General features: G+C 40.3%; 1 protein-coding gene across 7 annotated transcripts in view; it reads left to right on the forward strand.

Annotated features, from left to right (window-relative positions):
* Positions 1 to 20,186, forward strand: part of MBD5 (methyl-CpG binding domain protein 5) — a 242,743-nt gene that overhangs the window by 191,584 nt on the left and 30,973 nt on the right. For 6 of the 7 annotated variants that reach the window (XM_034785452.1, XM_034785449.1, XM_034785451.1 and 3 more), the window contains 3 exons: positions 4,799 to 5,824; positions 7,517 to 7,728; positions 10,211 to 11,419. In XM_034785452.1, coding sequence (XP_034641343.1) covers positions 4,799 to 5,824; positions 7,517 to 7,728; positions 10,211 to 11,419 — 2,447 coding nt within the window. The remainder of the gene's footprint in view (positions 1 to 4,798; positions 5,825 to 7,516; positions 7,729 to 10,210; positions 11,420 to 20,186) is intronic. The other variant, XM_034785454.1, reaches the window with a different exon arrangement.

Below are 20,186 nucleotides of genomic sequence, written 5' to 3' on the forward strand. Positions count from 1 at the left end.
TACCCCACCTGGAAGGCAAGGTGGTGCAGGTCCTGACAGACAATACTGCTGCGATGAATTACATCAACAGGCAGAGTGGCACCTTTGGGACTTTTGTGTGTCATGCCATTCATTTGGTAGCCACCCACCTGCCTGGAACCAAGAATGTCCGTACAGATCACCTCAGCAGGACCTTCTCGTCTCTCCAGAAATGGTCGCTCCATCCAAAGGTGGTCAGCCTAGATTTCCACAGGTGGGGAACTCCCTGGGTGAACCTGTTCACATCCAGGCAGAACCGAAAGTGCCACGTGTTCTGTTCTCTCCTGGGCAGAGACAAGGGCTACCTGTTGGATGCCTTCCTGATGCTGTGGTCAGGAGCGCTAATGTACGCCTTCCTGACGATACCATTAATCCACAAGGTTCTGCTAAAGGTAAAGCAAGACAAAGCGACGGTTATCCTCAAAGCCCCAGCGTGGCCTCATCAACACTGGTTTGGCATGCTGCTGAGTCTTTTGGCACCCACCCTGGTGCAGCTGCCTCTTCGGCCGGATCTGCTGTCCCAGAACCACAGCGCTGTACTGCATCCAAACCTGGCGGTGCTGCACTTGACCGTCTGGCTACTGGGTGGCTAAGTGTGGAAGAATGCTGGTGTTCCGCTGGTGTCCAGCAGGAAACCCTCCACCAGGGCTACCTACATTGCAAAGTGGAAGCGATATTCGTGTTGGGCCTTGGATCTTCACATTCATGAGGAAGAGGTCCCACTGCAGGACATCCTGGACTATTTGCTGCACCTTAAGCTCCAGGGTCTGTCGCTATCTTCAGTCAAGGTACACCTTGCGGCCATTTCAGCCTTCTGCCCTCTGTTTCAAAGCAGGTCGGACTTTGCCCATCCCATGACGGCGCAGTTCCTGAAAGGTCTGGAGCGCCTTTACCTGCATGTCCGGGACCTGGTACCATCTTGGGACCTGAATCTTGTATTGTCAAGGCTCATGGGGCCCACCTTCAAGCCCTTTGCTTCCTGCTCCCTCCTGCTTCTCTCCTGCAAAGTCTCCTTTTTGGTTGCCATAACTTTGGCCCATAGGGTGTTCGAGATCAGGGTGCTCATGTCGGAACCACCTTATACGATCTTCTATAAGGATAAGGTCCAGCTGCATCTGCACCCGGCATTTCTGCCCAAAGTTATCTCCCAGTTCCATACTGGTCAAGACATCAACAGGCCTTTGTCCAAAGCCTCATACGACTGATGAGGAATGTAGGCTGCATACCCAGACGGGCACTGGCCTTCTACATAGAACAAAGCCGTTCTGTAAGTCTAAGCAATTGTTTGTTGCTGTCGCGGTCAGGACGAATGGTTGCCCAGTGTCTACCCAGAGAATCTGGTCCTGGATCATGGCCTGCATCCGCTACTGCTATGAGCTGGCGAAGGTGCCCCCACTAGCGATCGTGACGGCTCACTCGACTAGGGCGCAGGCGTCATCACCGGCCTTCCTTGCTCAGGTGCCAATCCAAGAAATTTGCCGTGCCGCAACCTGGTTATCCGTCCACATGTTTGCTTTGCACTGTGTGCTGACCCAGCAAGCTCAAGATGATGCTGGTTTCAGCAGAGCAGTACTCCAATCTACAAGACCATGAACTCCGAGCCCACCTCCAGGTATTCTGCTTGTGAGTCACCTACAATGGAATCGACATGAGCAAGCACTTGAAGAAGAAAAAACGATTACCCACCTTTTGTAACTGTTGTTCTTCGAGATTTGTTGCTCATGTCCATTCCATTACCCGCCCTCCTGCCCCTCTGTCGGAGTTGTCGGCAAGAAGAAACTGAGAGGACTCAGAACTGGTGGCACCTGATATACTGCCGCACGAGCACGGTACTTCAGAGGGTGCCACAGCCAGCCCTACAGATACCACTAAGGCAGCAGTTCTCAAACAGTGGGTCAGGACCCCAAAGTAGGTTGTGACCCCATTTTAATGGGGTTGCCAGGACTAGCGTTAGACTTTCTGCGGTCTGGTGCTAAAGTTTGAGCCCCACCACTCAGGCCAAAATTTAAGCTCCACCACCCAGGGCCAAAGCCCAAAGGCTTTAGCCTTGGGTGACAGGGCTCCAGTTACAGACCCCCCCACCTGGGGCTGAAGCTCTTGGGCTTTGGCTTTGGCCCCGCCCCGCCTGGGGCGGGCTCAGGCTTCGGTCCCCTCTTGTGGGGTCATGTAGGAATTTTTGTTGTAAGAAGGGGGGTGCGGTGCAATGAAGTTTGAGGTCCCCTGCGCTAGGGCAAAAGTCTGCAGCGCCCACACACGTGGGCGCATGCACACCTACAATGGAATGGACATGAGCAACACATCTTGAAGAACAACCGTTTCAAAAGGTGGGTAATCGTGTTTTCTCCTTCACCATTCAGTCCTGCACTACTAATAGATACCAATATTTACCTGACACATCAGAGCTAGAAATGGGAGTTTTATACTATTAGAAAAGGAAATTTCCCTGCTTTCCAGTGAAATGCAAGTAACTTGCTTCTAGCCCTGGAAAGTCCTTAAAATATGCTACAATATGTTGTAGCATATTTTAAGGACTTAAGTTACTTAAGAATGTTTTCAGAGGTTTCTAAAATATAGTAGTTATTTCTGGTTTCTGTTCTCTGGGACCTGTACAATCAAACTCTTGGTATTAAGGATGTCTGGCTTACAGGTATGAGAAATGAAAAATTATTTCTAAATTATTCATCCCACTCAGTTGGGATGAATTACACATTTCATGCATGTTGTTGCCTTTTGGAGCCAATGCGACCATGCCAAACTCTCATTAAAAAGAAAAAAAAAACCCAAACCTGTAACATAACATTCCATTATGTTGATGTGGTCATGTTCCATGCAAGTGTGTGTGTGTGAGAGAGAGAGATTTTTTTTTCTATGACATTTTGTTTTAGAGACTTTGTTTCTCTGAGACTTTTAGTCTGCAGAAACAGGTACAATAGGAGACTTACTTGACATACTTGTAATTCTCATTCTCTTTCATGTCATTCTGTTGCCATTCAACATCCTCATCATCTCAGTGTTTGAAAGGTTCCTTATGAACTAGTTTTATTTTCAGTTTTTAATTAGCTTTTTGGGGGAAGCTGCCTACCACTTTGGATATATATTTCCAGACCACATATTTCTTCCTGCGTTCTCAGCCATGTGGAGAGGAACAGTTTGTGTTTTGTTTTTATGTTTTTGTCATGGGTTCCAGATTGCTGCCTGGAGAAATTTACTAATCATGAAAGCATTTATATATGTCTGCTAACATGCTAGCCCTGGGAGCTTGTGAAATCCTGTTCTTATGATTACCACCTTGATTTCTGTCAACTTCAGCTGCAACATTTTATTTATTTATTTATTTTTGTTTGTTTATTGTGCCATAATATTGTAGTTGCTTCCCAGAAAAGAAGGCATGATCCTTGGCCCAAGGAGCTCAACAGTTGACATCTCATGTAATATATATAACTATATGTAATGTTTAACTGTCAATACTTTACACTTCTTGAATGATGGTATTGTGAGGTGTCAGATAAAAAATTGGATTCTGTCTTTAACAATTCTCTGAAGGTAGTTGAACTCCCAGTTTCCAATAGTATTTGTTTCTGGAGTTTTGCTAAATTATAATTGATGCTCTCTGATTTTTATCTGATCAGCGGGCTACACAGTGGAATTTGCTGCAGCTTTTCAATAGAAGATAGCAGAAAAAATTATTTATTTTATCAAATTAATCTGCATTTTTACTATTTATGTTTTCCGAGACCCAGGGCATCTCTTTGGTCACCATATAAGGTTGAAAAGTATGGTTCGAAGGTGGTTACATTCTGTTTTATTTCTCCTGCTCCTCTGACACCTCTTTTGCATACAACTACTGTCAATTCAGATAAGAAATCTCCTTCAGGTAGGGGAAAACAGATCATTTATTTGTGGAGTTCAACATTGTTTAAGGCTGATAGACAGATATGCAGAAACAGAAAAAGAATAACCAGTCTTGAATAAACAACAGCCTTTATTGTAAATCCACTCAGCAAGGAAGCTTTGGACTTCTCTGCCACTCTAAGCAAAGGATTCATCCAGGCCACCCAAATGACTTTACCTTTTCCTTCAAGAAAACTTCTGTTGTTTTCCTTGGCAACTTGTATTTGGCTTTAACGTTTTCTGGAACTTGACAGTTAAATTTCACAATAATAATAATAATTAATAATTATGCTTTCCTCCAGAGATGACAGAAATGATGTTTTACAAACAATAATTCACAAAACATACTGTGAAATGGGAAATGTTCTGATCATTTTACAGATGGAAAAAGCAATACAGTGGCAGAGTTGGGAATAGAATCAGGAAACTAGGAGCCAAGATTCATGGATCTAATCTTGGGACCATACTCTTTACCATTAGGTTTTAAGGCCTTCGCTGATCATTTTAGTAGTGGATATAGTGTGGGTTCAAGACTGAACATAGTAACAAATGGGTAGTTTTCAGTCCTAGACTAATCCAAAATACATTAAATAAAATAATGAAATCCTCTTACACAATTCTCTGCTGAAGGAGTTTGAAAAGAAACGTAAGTTTTTCATTTAAGTAGGATTCCAGTTGTGATGTGGCAATGGCATTTCTGTGTAGTATCTGAAATAATTCATTACAAATTGTCTTTCTTATTAAAAAATGTTAAAATCATGCTGTTTGAATTTTCTTCATCTGAGTGTTGAATATGGCTAAATTTGGATGAGTCTAGTTATTGTTGCAATTATGATAGTATTTGTCCTTCAATAAACATTATTAATATATGTATTGTTTTGTGTTACAGGGGGTTCAGGACCATCATCTTCCATAGCCATAGCTGGAACCAGCCAACCTGCCATCACAAAGACAACATCCGTTCTTCAAGATGGTGTTATAGTCACTACTGCAGCTGGAAACCCACTTCCGAGCCAGCTGCCCATTGGGAGTGATTTCCCTTTTGTTGGCCACGAACACACACTTCACTTTCCACAGAACTGCGCTTCAAACAACAATCTTCCGCATTCTTTGAATCCAAACCTTCTCAATTCTCTACCTATCTCTTTGCCAGTGAATCAACAACATCTCTTAAACCAGAATCTATTAAATATACTACAGCCTTCAGCAGGAGAAGGCAAGTCTGAGGTCATACTCAACCCTTTAGGTTTACTCAACCCAAGTGTAAATGCTGCGCTAGCTTTTCTCTCCAGTGACATGGATGGGCAGGTATTACAACCTGCTCATTTTCAGCTTCTAGCAGCCCTACTTCAGAATCAAGCCCAAGCAGCTGCCATGCTTCCCCTACCATCTTTCAATTTGACCATCTCAGATTTGTTACAACAGCAAAATAACCCTTTACCCTCAGTAACACAGATGACAGCCCCACCAGACCATTTGCCAAGCAATCAGTCAGACAGCAACAGAGCAGAGACCCTTTTAACCAACCCCCTGGGGAACCCTATACCAAGCTTTACAGGCACTGACACTACTTCTAACCCCTTGCTCCTCCCAGCTGTCACTGGGGCCTCGGGATTAATGGCCTTAAATCCCCAGCTGTTGGGAGGTGTCCTGAACTCCGCATCGGGCAACACTGCTAATCATCCAGAGATATCCATAGCAACCTCCTCCCAGGCAACCACTACCACAACCACTACATCATCAGCAGTGACAGCACTGTCTGTCTCAACACTTGGTGGGACAGCAGTGGTGTCAATGGCAGAAACATTGCTGAACATATCTAATAATGCTGGGAATACATCTGGTCCAGCTAAACTCAACAATAACTCTGTGGTGCCACAGCTACTTAACCCTCTACTGGGGACAGGTCTGCTTGGTAAGTTAAATTTTTTCACAGATTTAAAAAAAAAAAAAAGGTTGGGGGGAGAGTTTCTGATTCTATTTTCTATTATTAAAGACTCCATTTCATTGCACTATTTCTAAAAGGGTTTTGTATGTCACAGGTCATTGAATACTTCTAGAGAAAAACAACCATTACTGTCAGAAATTTTAAATAGCAATTTTTAAAAATTCAGCAATATTTAATACTGTTTTTGGATATAATTTTATTTTCCATTCCCTCATTCTGATGCCACCAAACCTACTACATACACTTAAATACAGTCAGGCAAATTTAACTCCTTTTATTTTTCATGTAACAAAAGCACAGGTGCATCTTTGGGATGCGGTGTTTTATTTCAAATATATGTGGCATCACAGGGTTAGTACGAGTAGCTGTGCGGTCCATTAAAAATGGCCAAGTGCATTTTTTCCATTTAAATCAAAAATATGCCAAAACCATAGCACATGTCCTATATGTACATAAAGCACTCCAAGTAAAGCCTTGCACAAGTTCAGTAAAGTAGGTTGCCCCTTCTAGCCCTTGATTGTACATTTCTGTTTTCATATTTCTTTGTTTTTCATTTCTTCATTGTAGTTTAGAAACTGACGGTATCACACCTGACAAGTCCTTACATAACTGATGAACTCTTAAGCCTAAACTGTTCTCCTAAATCTCTAGTCTCTTGATGAATTTACTCAGAACGTGATATTTTTTGTGTTCTGTGCTGTTTGGACTCAATAAGCAAATAACTATACCAGTAGGATGACCAAAATATTGTGTCAAAGAGCTGGAATGCATTGCAACTCTGTTACTTATGTCAAGCTACAACATTGTTACTGTGAACTCATCCCTACTTTTATAATATCATTTAATTTAGCATTAGGATTGCTACTGAATTAGGATTAATTTTTTTTCTAAAATAAAATGTCTGTTGATTTTCATCAGCTGATTCCACAACCATAAAATTTAGGAAAAACATTAGTTTGTGTTAACTCAAGAGCAAAATCCTCTTTCAGGCTTCTTTTATTTGATAATTTCATAGGATCAGGGGCCGCAAAGTATTTATTTTCCTATTGTTTGTGATATTGTTCTTTTACATTTTAATTTACTTAGGAGATTTTTCTTTTGATACAAAATGCAGATTTTTTTTTAATTATAGCTTGTTTTTCCTTATGAGATTTTTCTCCTGTATCTAGAAAAGAGAGGACTAGTAGAGTTAGCTAGTGTATTTTTGTGTTCAAGAGGCCTTGGATCATTGTGTAGTCAAGTCAAACAGCAGTGCCATGGTTATCAAAAAGTTGGAGGAGGGGAGGATGTTGGTATGGTCTGAAGCAGTCGCTCTTTGGAAGCTAAGAATGGATTTCTAAGAAAATGAATACCACTGATGCTCATTCTACTGTACCTGGCTGTGTGCTATTCCATAATGAAAGACAGTCATGTCAGAATCCTTTAGAAAGAGTCCACATATAGATGTAACCTGAAAGAAAGAATGCTGAAGAAATGAAGGAATAAATAGTAGGAGACATGTTCCTTGAGATCGTGGTACAGAAGATGTCATGGGAAAAGTTTTGTTGTACAGAGAGTGTCAGTATTTGTTTACCATTCAGTTAAAATGTGACTCAAGGAAACTCTCACAGACTCTTGAAAACTATGCTGACTTACTTTTCCATATGTTTGGAATTGCAGGTGACATGTCGTCAATAAACACTACTTTGAATAACCATCAACTGACTCATCTCCAGTCACTGTTAAACAACAATCAGATGTTTCCTTCAAATCAGCAGCAACATCAGCTTCTCCAGGGGTACCAGAATATCCAGGGGTTTCAAGGTCAACCGACAATTCCTGGACCAGCTAACAACTCAAACCCCATGGCTTGTCTGTTTCAAAATTTTCAGGTAGAAAGCATACTGAAATCAATATTGAGTGAATTTAAAAATTTCTAATAGTACAATTGGTATCTATATTCTGCTTTTTCATTGAATGGTTAAAACAATTTGTTTTATGCAGTTGGTTGCCCTTTTTTAGTATGGATTTTGTATTTGCAAATCAGAAACACGTTACTGAAATTATATATCTTTTACTTATACGTTTAGTGTCATTTTTATTTTATTGGAACTACTTATAATATGCATCTATTGACAGCTGTTATTAACTTTCAGGCGTTGTTAATTTGCTTTTAAAGTGTGATCATAAACTCCTGGTTGAGAATAAATTGTAGAGACTGAGTGGTAAAAAGTTAACATACAGTAGTTGTCAGTAAGAGAAGCACCGAAAAGAGCATGGGTATTGAAAAATGTGCTTACTCTTCTTAGCAAACTCAGAGGAGGACACCTTCACAGCCAGCAAGCCATAATCTTTAGCCAGGTTCTACTAACCTGATCCTGAATAAGGAACGTACGATGTAGTAGAAAACAATAGCCCGATCCTCACTAATTATTTAGATGTAATAATGAATAAGTAATGTAGATATATTACAAAAGAATAGCACAAGCATGTAGGAACAAAAGGAGAGAGGCTAAGGCACAAATTGAGTTACATGTTGCAAGGGACATAAAAGGCAATAAGAAGAGACTTTATAAGTACATTAAGAGCAAGAGAGAGAGTACGAAAATGTAGGTTCCCTACTTAGTGGAGAAGGAGAGCTAATAACTGATTGGTCCTGCTTTGAGCAGGGGGTTGGACTAGATGACCACCTGAGGTCCCTTCCAATCCTGATATTCTGTGATTCTAATAGGAAATAGGAGGTGATTGTGAGTAACTGACTTTTTCTAATAGTGCCCATTAAAGTAAATGGAAGGACTACCATTGATTTAGGGGATGTTGGATCAGGCCCATAGTGATTAGGACAGACATATAATAAATTTTTTTTTTTAAATGATATCTCCCTTTCACATTTCCATCCAAACAGACAATTCTATTGATAATGTAAATTCAGATGTTAAAGTAACAGAATGACAGTGAAAGTATCAGCTGAGATAGAGAACAAAAATAGAGTTACAGTGTGTACTTAACATTATTATAGTGCTGCAGAACTGAGAACATGAAGGCAGCAGAAATGCAGGTGATAGTGCCAGAAAAGCTTTTATTCTTTAAGAAGAAAAAAGACAACATATCATTTTGTCAGTCTAGACAACTAGAAATGTCCCCGTGTTTGCAAAATCACAGTAATCATTAGCTGTATCTTATATTTTCTCTTTGTGTCCTGAATTATGTAAGTGTTTAGTAATGGTAAGTATTTAAAGCAGTAGTTACAAATATTTGGCTTAACTAGTTAAAGCATCTTTTCTATTCAGACTTTCACAAGTATTAATATTGCTTATTATCTTTACTTCACTCTCATGACATGTACATGACAAATACAAACATAATATGCAAGGTTCCTCAAAATGTAATTAAGTTTATAATAGTGCATGAAATAATAGCTACAATGCAAAGAGTTGGCGACATGGTTGATGTGGGATAAAAGTAGGAAGACTTCCCAAAAGAAGTGTATAAGAAGGGAAAAGTAAGGTCACTTGCACATGACAAATAGGAGGCAATTTCAAGCCTGTGGGTTGCATCCAAGAAAATACAAAGCAGGGAGTGGGTAGAGACAAAAAGAGCACTTAAGAGTGAAACTGGGGAGGAAAGTAGAGACTGAGGGAGGAATAGGAGGAAATAGATTTGGGTACCGTGATATGAGCATGGATTAAGTTGTTTAGGACTTTTAATGTAAGAATGACTTCATTCAGAAAAGGAGAGCACTCAGAAAGATGGGTGGAAATGTGGCTACAAAAGGAGAGATTTGAAAGTTTTATCATCTCAGATACCACCTGTTCTTACAAAGCTTTGCCTTTTTGAACAAAGTGTGAAAGCTAGTGTTATGTGTTCATATGCATATTATTTTATGCTTTGAGTTGCCTTTTCATTTTATGATTCTCTTCATTGAGTGACAATCTTTGTCATTTATGTATAGGGCCCTACCAAATTCATGGCCATGAAAAACATGTCTCACACCATGACATTTGGCTGTTGTGGGGGGTTGTGATATTGCCACCCTTGCTTCTGTGTTGCCTTCAGAGCTGGGCAGCAGGAGAGCAGAGGCTGCTGGCTAGGGACTCAGCTCTGAAGGCAGTGCCACTGCCAGCAGCAGCTGTAGGGAAGGTGGCATGGAATATACTGTATGAACACATCTGCGAAATTTTTCTGATTCTGCCAGTCAGAGAAAAACATGTGATTTCTCCACGATTTAAGTAGCCCTCTGCTTATGTACAACGATGACAAAATGTGTCATTGTTGTGTAACCATCATAGTTACTGAATTAAATGAATGTGTCTTCTGAAATATAGCATTCAATGAAAACATACATTTCTATAATTTTTCCTTCCTATTTTTAAGGTGAGAATGCAGGAAGATGCTGCTCTTTTAAACAAAAGAATGATCACTCAAATGGGTATAACATCAGTTCCTGAGAGTTCCAACACTACCCTTCCTCCTTTTCAAGATACAGCTTGTGATTTGCAGCAAAGGACTGAACCAGCTCTAAGACAACAGGCAAAGGATGGCCTCAGTGTAGCTGCTCAGGGTGATTCTTCAGTCGATGCTATCTACAAAGCAGTCGTAGATGCTGCAAGCAAAGGAATGCAAGTAGTAATCACCACTGCAGTTAGCAGTACAACACAAATGAGTCCTATTCCAGCTCTGAGTGCCATGAGTGCCTTCACAGCCTCAATTGGTGACCCATTAAATCTTTCTAGTGCTGTCAGTGCAGTAATCCATGGAAGAAACATTGGTGTTTCTGATCACGATGGTAGGATAAGAAACACTAGAGGGGCACGAATACTGAAGAATTCAGAACACAGTAAAAATTCAAGTGAAGGGGATGGATTTGAATATTACAAGTCAGCAGGTTGCAACACACCCAGAAAACAGTGGGAAGAGGAGCAAAACCCTGGAGGAGAGATAAATAGGTGGAAGTGTGAGGAGTTTTTAGACCATTCAACCCATGTCCACAGCAGTCCTTGCCATGAAAGGCCCAATAACGTCTCCACACTGCCATTGTTACAGGGTGAGCAGCATCAGATACTGTTACCACAGAGAAACTGTCAAAGTGATAAAATGTTGGAGGAGCATTTCAGGTATAACAATTACAAAAGAACTATGATGAGTTTTAAAGAGAGACTGGAGAACACTGTGGAAACATGTGCACACATAAATGGAAATAGGCTTCAACAAAGTAGAGGGTTTGGAGAGTTGCTGAACACTTCTAAACAAGACCTAGTCATGGAGGAGCAATCTCCAAGTTCCTCAAATAGTTTGGAAAGTTCTCTAGTTAAAGACTATATCCATTATAATGGAGACTTTAATGCCAAAAGCATTAATGGGTGCGTGCCTAGCCCTTCAGATGCTAAAAGCATCAGCAGTGAAGATGACCTAAGGAATCCAGATTCCCCTTCTTCAAATGAGTTGATACATTACAGGCCGAGGACGTTTAATGTTGGTGACTTGGTCTGGGGCCAAATAAAAGGACTGACTTCATGGCCTGGAAAATTAATAAGAGAAGAAGAAGTTCACAATTCATGTCAACAAAACACTGAGGAGGGGAAGGTATATATACACACGCATATATATTTTGTGTATATATATATATATATATGTATATATAGTCAAAGAATTATCTTGGTCTAATATTTATTTTGGGGTTCTGTTCTTATTTTAATGGTATGAATTTGGTATTTTAATTGGGCTTTTGATCCCTGGTTTATGAGGATAGCTTATGAAACTATTTATTTCACTAAAAATATTGTTGTAGTTGCACAATGGAAACTTATACAAATCCCATAAGGAAACATATTAGGCTGTATTCTAGCCTGAATTATGTCCTGCTAAGTCACTTGTTCACATAAGGCTTTTATTATACAAAAAATATTTTGCTTTAATGCACCATTGTTTAACTTATGATTTAGAGCCTTCTGAACTTCTGGCTGTGCCTAAGGTTACTGACTTGATGTGCAAGGCATGAGTTGGGTATCTACAAATGGCAGAAATTGCAAAATGTAAAGCTGATCTAACCAAAATAAGGAATTTGAAATAAGTTAAAGCAGTTTCACCCTATCTCTGACTTGCCCAACTGATACTTCTGGTATGCAGCAGAAAAACTATTAAAAAAATTTGGCCTGGACAATAGAACATGTAAGATCCTTTTCTAGTGATAGTGGTTTTAGTTTGCTCCTTTGAGCATTAGTTTAATGTCCCCTAGCACAAGGTATACTGTTGGCAGGGAATTCTTATCCTTACCAATGACTTAACCGTGTATTCTGTTTTATTAAGGAAACTATTTCAATCCTTATTTTCTACTGTTTGCAAAACTTTTTGTTTTTCTGCAGTCCTCATAAATACAAAACCATTTCATACTGTATGCCCCTCCCCATCCTGAGCCACTGCAGAAACCACTCAGACTCCCTTCTTTTAGTGTCCACTCTGTGTAATTTATTCAAGTCCTCTCTACCAGCACTTGTACTTGCAGTATATTAATTCTGTTACCTATGACCCTGTTGCCTTTAGCCCCTGTTCATCAGGGCTCTTGGAGGAAAAGGGATCTCCCTTCCTTGGGAACTCCTTCAGTCTGGGCTCAGCTAGCCTTGTCCTCCCTCTTCTGACCCTTCATTTCTTTTATCAAGCTATTGTGCTGATGGGCTAGTAAGTTCCTTAACTCACCCACCACCCCCGTGCCTGATTAGCTAATTCCTCCTTATTCCTTCAATCAACCACGCCAGAGAAACTAATTGAGTCAGAGAATTGACCCATCTGTTAGGCCTCCTCACTGTCTCTCACACACATTCATTATATAATAAAAAATATTTTACTAAACATTCATTCAATAAATAATACTGCTAGTATCTTTAAATTAACAAATCAAAATCTAGGTAAAGAGTTTTTAATTTCTGACATTAAGAAATTAATCCAAAAACTATTATCGATTTTCATGCCCCCATCTAATTTACTTCAGTTGAAACTATGATAGAAACTATCATAGTTAAGCACAGTTGATCCTACTGCTAGTAGGATTTCTCTAACCAGATTGTACATGGATTTTTCCTCTCAAACTGTTATAGTCGTGTTATGAAACTGTTATAAATTGTCTGGGATGGTTTGGCTAGCATGGTTTTAGCCAAAGCTTCTCATTCTTCAGATGGCTTGTTCATTGTTCTCTGCTCCCCACATAGGTTTTGAAGAGATGCACACTGATCTTCAGAACAAGATTATATACTTCAAATAAATGAACTTGTTTTAACAATTATAATTCAATAAATAAGAACTTAGCCACAAAGTTAGATCCCAAAATCACTAGCCCATTTTGAAAATGTAAGCCTAATTTTTCAAATATTGTTGACCACATACTTCAGAAGAAAAGGAAAAAATAAGTGGGAAATGAGGGAGAGGAGAGTATGGTACTCTCCATCCAAGTTCTGCTGTGGTGCCACTCAGTACCTTTATGAACGTTATAGTACTAAAGAACACATTATTCAAAATACATGAATGTCCAATATTTATTTATTTGATAACTTCACAACAGTAATTATGTGTTCCTTTTTGTAAGATTGTTTCAGTAAATTTTTAAGAAGTTGCTCTTTGTACCCTTTATAAACAACAGAGAAGCTCTATATGTCATCAGTTGCATTCCTTAAGAGTACTGCATCAATTAGCTGAACATTATCAAAAGTTAATTTCTTATCTACCAAAAGTATATTTATTTTTATGCAGGCCTCAGTGCTTTCCATTTTGTTTTTCTTAGATTTTGTTTTTACTTTATTGCACATTATTATATTAATTGACTTGAAATATAATGTATGCAGAAGCCCAAACAAAAATTAATGAAAATTGCATATGTTGCTGAATACCTTCTAAACTGTTTCTATGTAGTTCAAAATTTTGCTGCTCCCAGAATGTTGTCAACAGGGCCGGCTCCAGGCACCAGCCCAGCAAGCAGGTGCTTGGGGCGGCACGTCGGGCTCTTCTTTGGCGGCAATTCGGTGGCAGGTTCTTCCCTCTGAGAGAGACCGTAGGACCCGCCGCCGAATTGCCGCCGAAGAAGAAAGCGGTGCGGTGGAGCCGATCGCGATCGCGGCTTTTTTTTTTTCCCGCAGCTTAGGGCGGCAAAAACCCTGGCGCTGGCCCTGGTTGTCAAAGCAGCTCATATCCCTGCTAAGAGAGAGTCTGTCCCACTGTTTGTCAACAAGCACTATGGCTGACTAACGCAGCTTTGGATCAGAAGGCCCTCCGTCTTTCAGAAGGATGTTATATATTTAGCCTCCCCAGCTGGAAAGATGGTGTAAATGGCAGTTAGAAGGATAGGATAGGGATTGAGATTGACTACTGGAGAGTAGAGGAATGTGAAAGACAGAAGAGAAGACTTAAATAGAATAATGACTTACATCTTCCCATTTCTGGGTGAAAATAGAGAGGAACTCTGATGTTCATAATCGCATTTCTCGTTCTTTTGTGCATTTGACCAACCACTTCTATAAGCTGCTGCACAGCCACGTATTTTGAATGTTTTGGCAGTTTAGTGTGAAGCCAGCAAAGTCAACTCATTTTGCAGTGCAAAAGATCTTCAGGAATGATGTGTACCAAGAAATCCTGGAATTATGGAACTCTTAATATGGTTCCCTATTAGTAGTTTTGAAAATTTATTGTATGAGGAACTTTTAAATTATCTTTATACGCATTTGTACTTATGGTATGTTAATTTTTTCACGCTATGGCAATAGTTTTGCTATGTTGCAAAGAGTTCTGTTGTATATTACGTAGAAAATGCCTGTTTGACTTGACTTCCATTTATAACACTATTTTACTACTTTTAAGGGGATACATATGGAGTGGCATTTTTTTCACCTGTTTCTATTCAAATAGCAACTGGAAGCTTTTGGATGGTGTTCCTCTATCAGGAAAGAAGGAATGTTAACCAAAGTTTTCTGTTTTGTTTTGGGCAATTGGAAAATTAAGGAGCAAACTGAAGAAAGTGCAGTGGGAGCAGCAAAGCCATCTAGATAGGGGAAATAAGGAATGATCATGTAGATTGGGTTACTAGTGTCTGAGAAAAACAAAGGAAGTGGAAAGCAAAAGAAGATGTCAGCAGAATAAGAATGAAAGTGAGAAAAGAGAAAAAAACTTTGCTGAGAAATCCACCTGAAAAGATCATGCTGCTGGCTGTCTCATGATGCACCGATGGTCTAAATAGGCTTGAATATACAATTTAGAACTTTTCTTTATGCCTGATGAGTAACATCTTATCACTAAGGCAGCAAGAAGCTGCTTTGCAATATGAGGTTACTGACACAACTGCCAGAATAGGTAATTCTCATACACAGGAAATTCATTGTTCTGGAAAGAACTATTGTGCTGGCCAGGCTCACACACCATTATTCTATCATATGATGATTTGCATAGTGGAAGGTTCCTTCTAGAGCTTGGGGAGGCGGGATGGGCGTGGAATATTGAATTAGGTCTTTTAAAAAAAAGATTACAGTACCATCCCAGTGAGCCACTGCTAATACAGTTCCTGCACTGGTGCAGGGCAGAGTTTGATTCTCAATTCTGACTTTTTCTCTCAAACCCAATTAGGCCAGGAGCATGGTGTAAGCTGCATGCACAGCCAGTGACAGGAGGGTGTGGTTTTCACTAAATAGTTAAAGGGCAGTGATGAAGAATGTCAAAGTGAGTGCTTCCAGACCTAAACAGGAAGGATGATTTTCAGAACAGGATGGTAAAAACAAAACAGCTCATGGGATCTAAAACTTGTTTGAATGTAGAAAATCACCCACTCTCCACCTAAAAGACCGGGTGTAAACAATAGCTAGCCCTATGGTAGTGATTTGAAGAAATCCAGAATTGAATTTGATATTGACGTTACTACAGGATGAAGATGGTTTACTGTGTTAGGACTCTCAGCTGCTTAGGCTCTAGACAAGCTCAAAAACTTATCTCTCTCACTAACAGAAGTTGGTCCAATAAAAGACATTACCCTCACCCACCTTGTCTCTCTAGGCTCTAGATTCGTGTTTCTGACCTGAGTTTGACTAAGGCAGGATGTAATCAACCAAATAGTTAATTGGAGTGGGCCAGATTTAATGTCATCTGGCATAAAAAAAATAGAATCCAACAAAGTGTTTCAAAATTTGAATTACTGTGTAATAGTCTATGCCAACATACCAGGATAATAATCAACCCGTCTTAAATGCCTTATTGCTTAAATACTACCGTAATTTATTCTGTTTCAGATTACTTTCAAGTTCTTTGCTAATAAGTATTTGACAGTGAAATGTTTGCAGTCTCAGAGCAGAGGTTTTTAAATGCTATTTATTGGAACTTTCTAGGAAATTCAGTTTACTGATCATCGTAAAAGCTTTGTACAAAACTGTTTGATCTGCTGTTATGCTATCATAAATATTTTCCCACAGATGTGTACAATGCTTGATTTTTAGAGGGGCTGAGCTCTCCCAGCTCCAACTGAAGTCAATAGATGTGATTTCTCAGTACATATTGTTTACTAATGTAAATGGTTATTTCAAGGTAAAGGTATCTGACACTAATAACTTTCTTTCCTCACTAAACATAACTTTTTCTTTAATACCAATTAAGTTGACCATATGTTGATATTAACTGTTCTTCCGAAAAGTAAACGCTAATAGATTTCACATTTTAATATTTGCCAGGAAGAAACTCCCTCACTAAGGAGTTTATTCCAATTAACTGTTTAGTACAAGATCTATTACTATTCAATACATGTTCAGGTAAATCACTAAACTGAATAATAGTGCTTAATAATAAAATAGCTTACCATTAAAGTAGTTTACATTTATACTGGGAGACATAAGGTATACAGTTCTCAGAAGGTTGTGTATACCAAACTATTTCATATATCCTCGGTACAAATACTATATCTCTCAGCATCCATTCTTTCCTCTATAATTTAGTAAAGTTTTAGGAGATGAAGGCTCAGACAAAATACAATTTTACCCGGTAATTCTGTTAAATCTGAAAAATGCCAGATTTTTTTAGATAGCAATTCTTCAAATGTCTTATAAAATTAAGATTGAAATGGTTAATTTGATCTCCAGTTAACGTCATATTTAGTAACATTGTTTCCATTAGCATTATTAAACATTTTAAGCATTATAAATATAGTACTTAAATTTAACCCCTTTGGTGTTGCTGGAGCTGTTTTTTCACTAGTAAGTGTTTTATGCCTTTTGCATTAGCGCATCCTTAGAAATATTTTTGCTCACAGCTCCAGAGAGTTAGTTCTTTGATGTTTCAAACTAAAATTAAGTAATTTATATGTGTTTTATATAGAAATTTATACTATTATAAAGTTAGATTGTGAAATAGATTCTCTTGAGCAATTTCCTGATGGAACATTAGTCTTATAGTAAAAGAAAAAGCAACCTGAGGGGTTTTTTGTTTAATTATTTGTAAGTGTCCAAAGTCTAGCCTATTGTACAATTTAGTCTTGCTTCATGGAAATGAGATCCCCATGTGCAGACCTCACCGTAATAGCTCTTATTTTGTCAAGTTCTGGATCTGCTATATCCCCAGATTTCATTTTTAGATATACAAGCTTAAGAAATGTTATACTTGGATTAAAAATATATCACATTTGGCTTTATGGTGGTGAGAACCTTGCAACGTCCATTAACTTCAACTTAGCACTCCGGAAAATCAGCTTCATAGTGCATTTAAATAATTTTAGTGATTCAGTTAAGTTGTTTTAGGAGGGAAATTTTGAATTTTCAGAACAAATTTATTCAAGATCTTTCATGTCATTCATATCAGTGCTTAATTTCTGTTTAATGATTTATTATGCTTTATGCATTCATAAAATCTTTATATTTATCATTAATTCAACAAACTTTACAAAAAGCTCTTCTTAAGTGAGGCACCGATAAAAATTAAGAAATACAAACATAAAACTATTAATAAAGATAAGAAAATGAATGTTAGATTTTTAAAAATCATGTTTTAAATATGCTTTTGTAATTTAAACTGAGCTCAAAGCTATTTTGCTAATCAGAAGTGAAGGTTAGATGGTTAATGTTTTAATATCATTTGAAAATGTGCAGCTCTAGAAAATTAGTAGTAGTGGTAGTATTCGTATTAGTATTATTTTATTTCAATAATTGTTAGTACCTGTGAAGTGGTACCGATTTTTATATCCAGTGGCTTAAATTCAGTAGTGGATATGAATACATAATTTCAGTTCATTTTAATGAGAGTTGTATGTGCAGTAGTGCAGATATTTTTTTCATTATTATTCTTTTAGCACCTGATTCAGCAAAGCCCTTAAGTTCCATTGACTTTAAAGGGACTTAAGCACATCCTTAAAATTAAGCACATGTTTAAGTGATTTGTTAAATAGGGGTAGACTTGAACATGTGCTTAACTACTTTTCTGAAATTGGGCCTTAGGGACTTAAATTTAAGTTTAAATATATTAGATTATGAAGTAATATAAAATTCTTCGAGTGCTTGCTCATGTCGAGTCCATTCTAGGTATGCGCGCACCCACGTGCACAGTCGTCAGAGATTTTTGCCTTAGTGGTATCTGTAGGCTCAACTGCAGCACCCTCTTGAGTGCCGCACTCATACATCAGTATATTAGGCTGCCCGCCCTATGCCTTCTCAGGTCCTTCTTACTGCCCATGACGGTAGGTTGGAGCACCTTGTCTTGCATTGCAAGAGCATTAAGTGCCCGTTGTTATTCCCTTTGTATATAGTTCTTAGGTACTTAATCAATTTAAGTAAGTGTTAATTGTTGTTATAGTAGTTAGTCATGGCTGAGACGTCACCCTGGAGCGGGGCATGCCCCGTTCCCCGGGCTTCAAGCCAGGTTCGTCATGCAACAGGCCAGTGCCTATCAGTGACCCTCACAGCAGCTATTTGAAGTGCTTGGGGGAATCCCATGTAAAGGACAAGTGTAGGATTTGCAAAAACTTTCGTCCCAGAATCAGGAAGGAGAGGGACATCTGCCTGAAAGCCCTCCTGATAGAGGCCATGCTTCACCCGGCGTCGGAGCCCTCCTCTCCGGACTCTGCTCCCAGCACTTCAGCATCAGTGCGGAGCACCCCACCAGCACCGCAATCCTTCCGGCACCGTTCCCCACCACCAGTGTCCAAGAAGCGGCAGAAGAAGGGTTTCTCTGCACCATCCACGGAGGGGAAGGGAGCTCTGGGCAAAGGACCTAGTTCAGGTCACGTGCCCATCCTGGAGCTAGAGAGGAGTACCGCTATGGTCGGACCCCCTAGCCCAGCCAGGGATCCACCTCCTAATCCCAGGAGCCGTAGGGAATCCCGGCTCTGACAGGGAGCTTCATTGCCCGAGACAGCCCAGGCGGCCAAAGGCTGGGTGGGCCTGTTGGCACTGCAGATGCCTTGCCAGGCCCTGAACGTGGCTATGGCCCTGCAATCCAAGGGCAAGCCAGCCATGGGACCTCCCCAAAGGGCAGGGGAGCACCATCAGTGCCTGGATCACAGGCGTTTGTCCCTGTCCCCATGGCCTAGGACCCTAGTCCCGCAACCTTGGTTGCCGGCTAGAAGGCCCTGGTCCCCAGCACTGCGGTCTCCTTCCCAAGGCACAGAACGCCAGAATCAAGGTATTGGTCCCCTCATTCCCAGCACAAGCCAGCCTCCCACCTACAATCTCCTTGTTGCAGATCTGTATCGCTTAGGCAGTCTCCTAGGCATCCGTTCCCGTCCACCATCATGGCACTGATCTCCACTGCCCCGGTACCGGATGAGGGTAGGTGGCAATCCCCTCCCTCTAGACATGGATCACTGACAAGGGTTACTTGGCAGACGCAGGTCCTCTCCACAGCCCCACCAGGGTCACCAGAGCGGGGCTGGTCCAAATTGGAGCCAGGGTTCAGCCCATCATCAAAAGAGTACGAATCCTCATCAGCCTGCAAGACCAGCATGGCGGCGGCATGGCAGCAGGGCCAGTGGCCAGCTCAATGGCCGTGTTGGAACCCTTAGGGAGTACCAATGATGCCGGTTCCATATTCCCACCACTCTTCCCTGGCCGCCTTGGACAAACCCCCAGCACTGCTGGCACCAGGTTCAGAACATGGTGCAGAATCCATCGCGGGGCAGCACAACAAATGCCAATGCCCAAGGAACTATCCCCAAAAAGGAACCCGCCCATCCCCCTGCGATGGCCTCATCGTCTTCGTCAACGGACAAAGTGGTGGCGTGGACCTCCCAGGCTGGCAGTCCTCCTGTCAACTTTAAGGAGCATCAGGCTCTTCTTAAAAAGGTGGCTGCCAACTTAAACCTCGAAATTGAGGAGTTGGCAGAGCAATCAGATGACCTGTTTGACGT

Source organism: Trachemys scripta, chromosome 11, assembly GCF_013100865.1.
Source record: "Trachemys scripta elegans isolate TJP31775 chromosome 11, CAS_Tse_1.0, whole genome shotgun sequence".
NCBI lineage: Eukaryota > Metazoa > Chordata > Testudines > Emydidae > Trachemys > Trachemys scripta.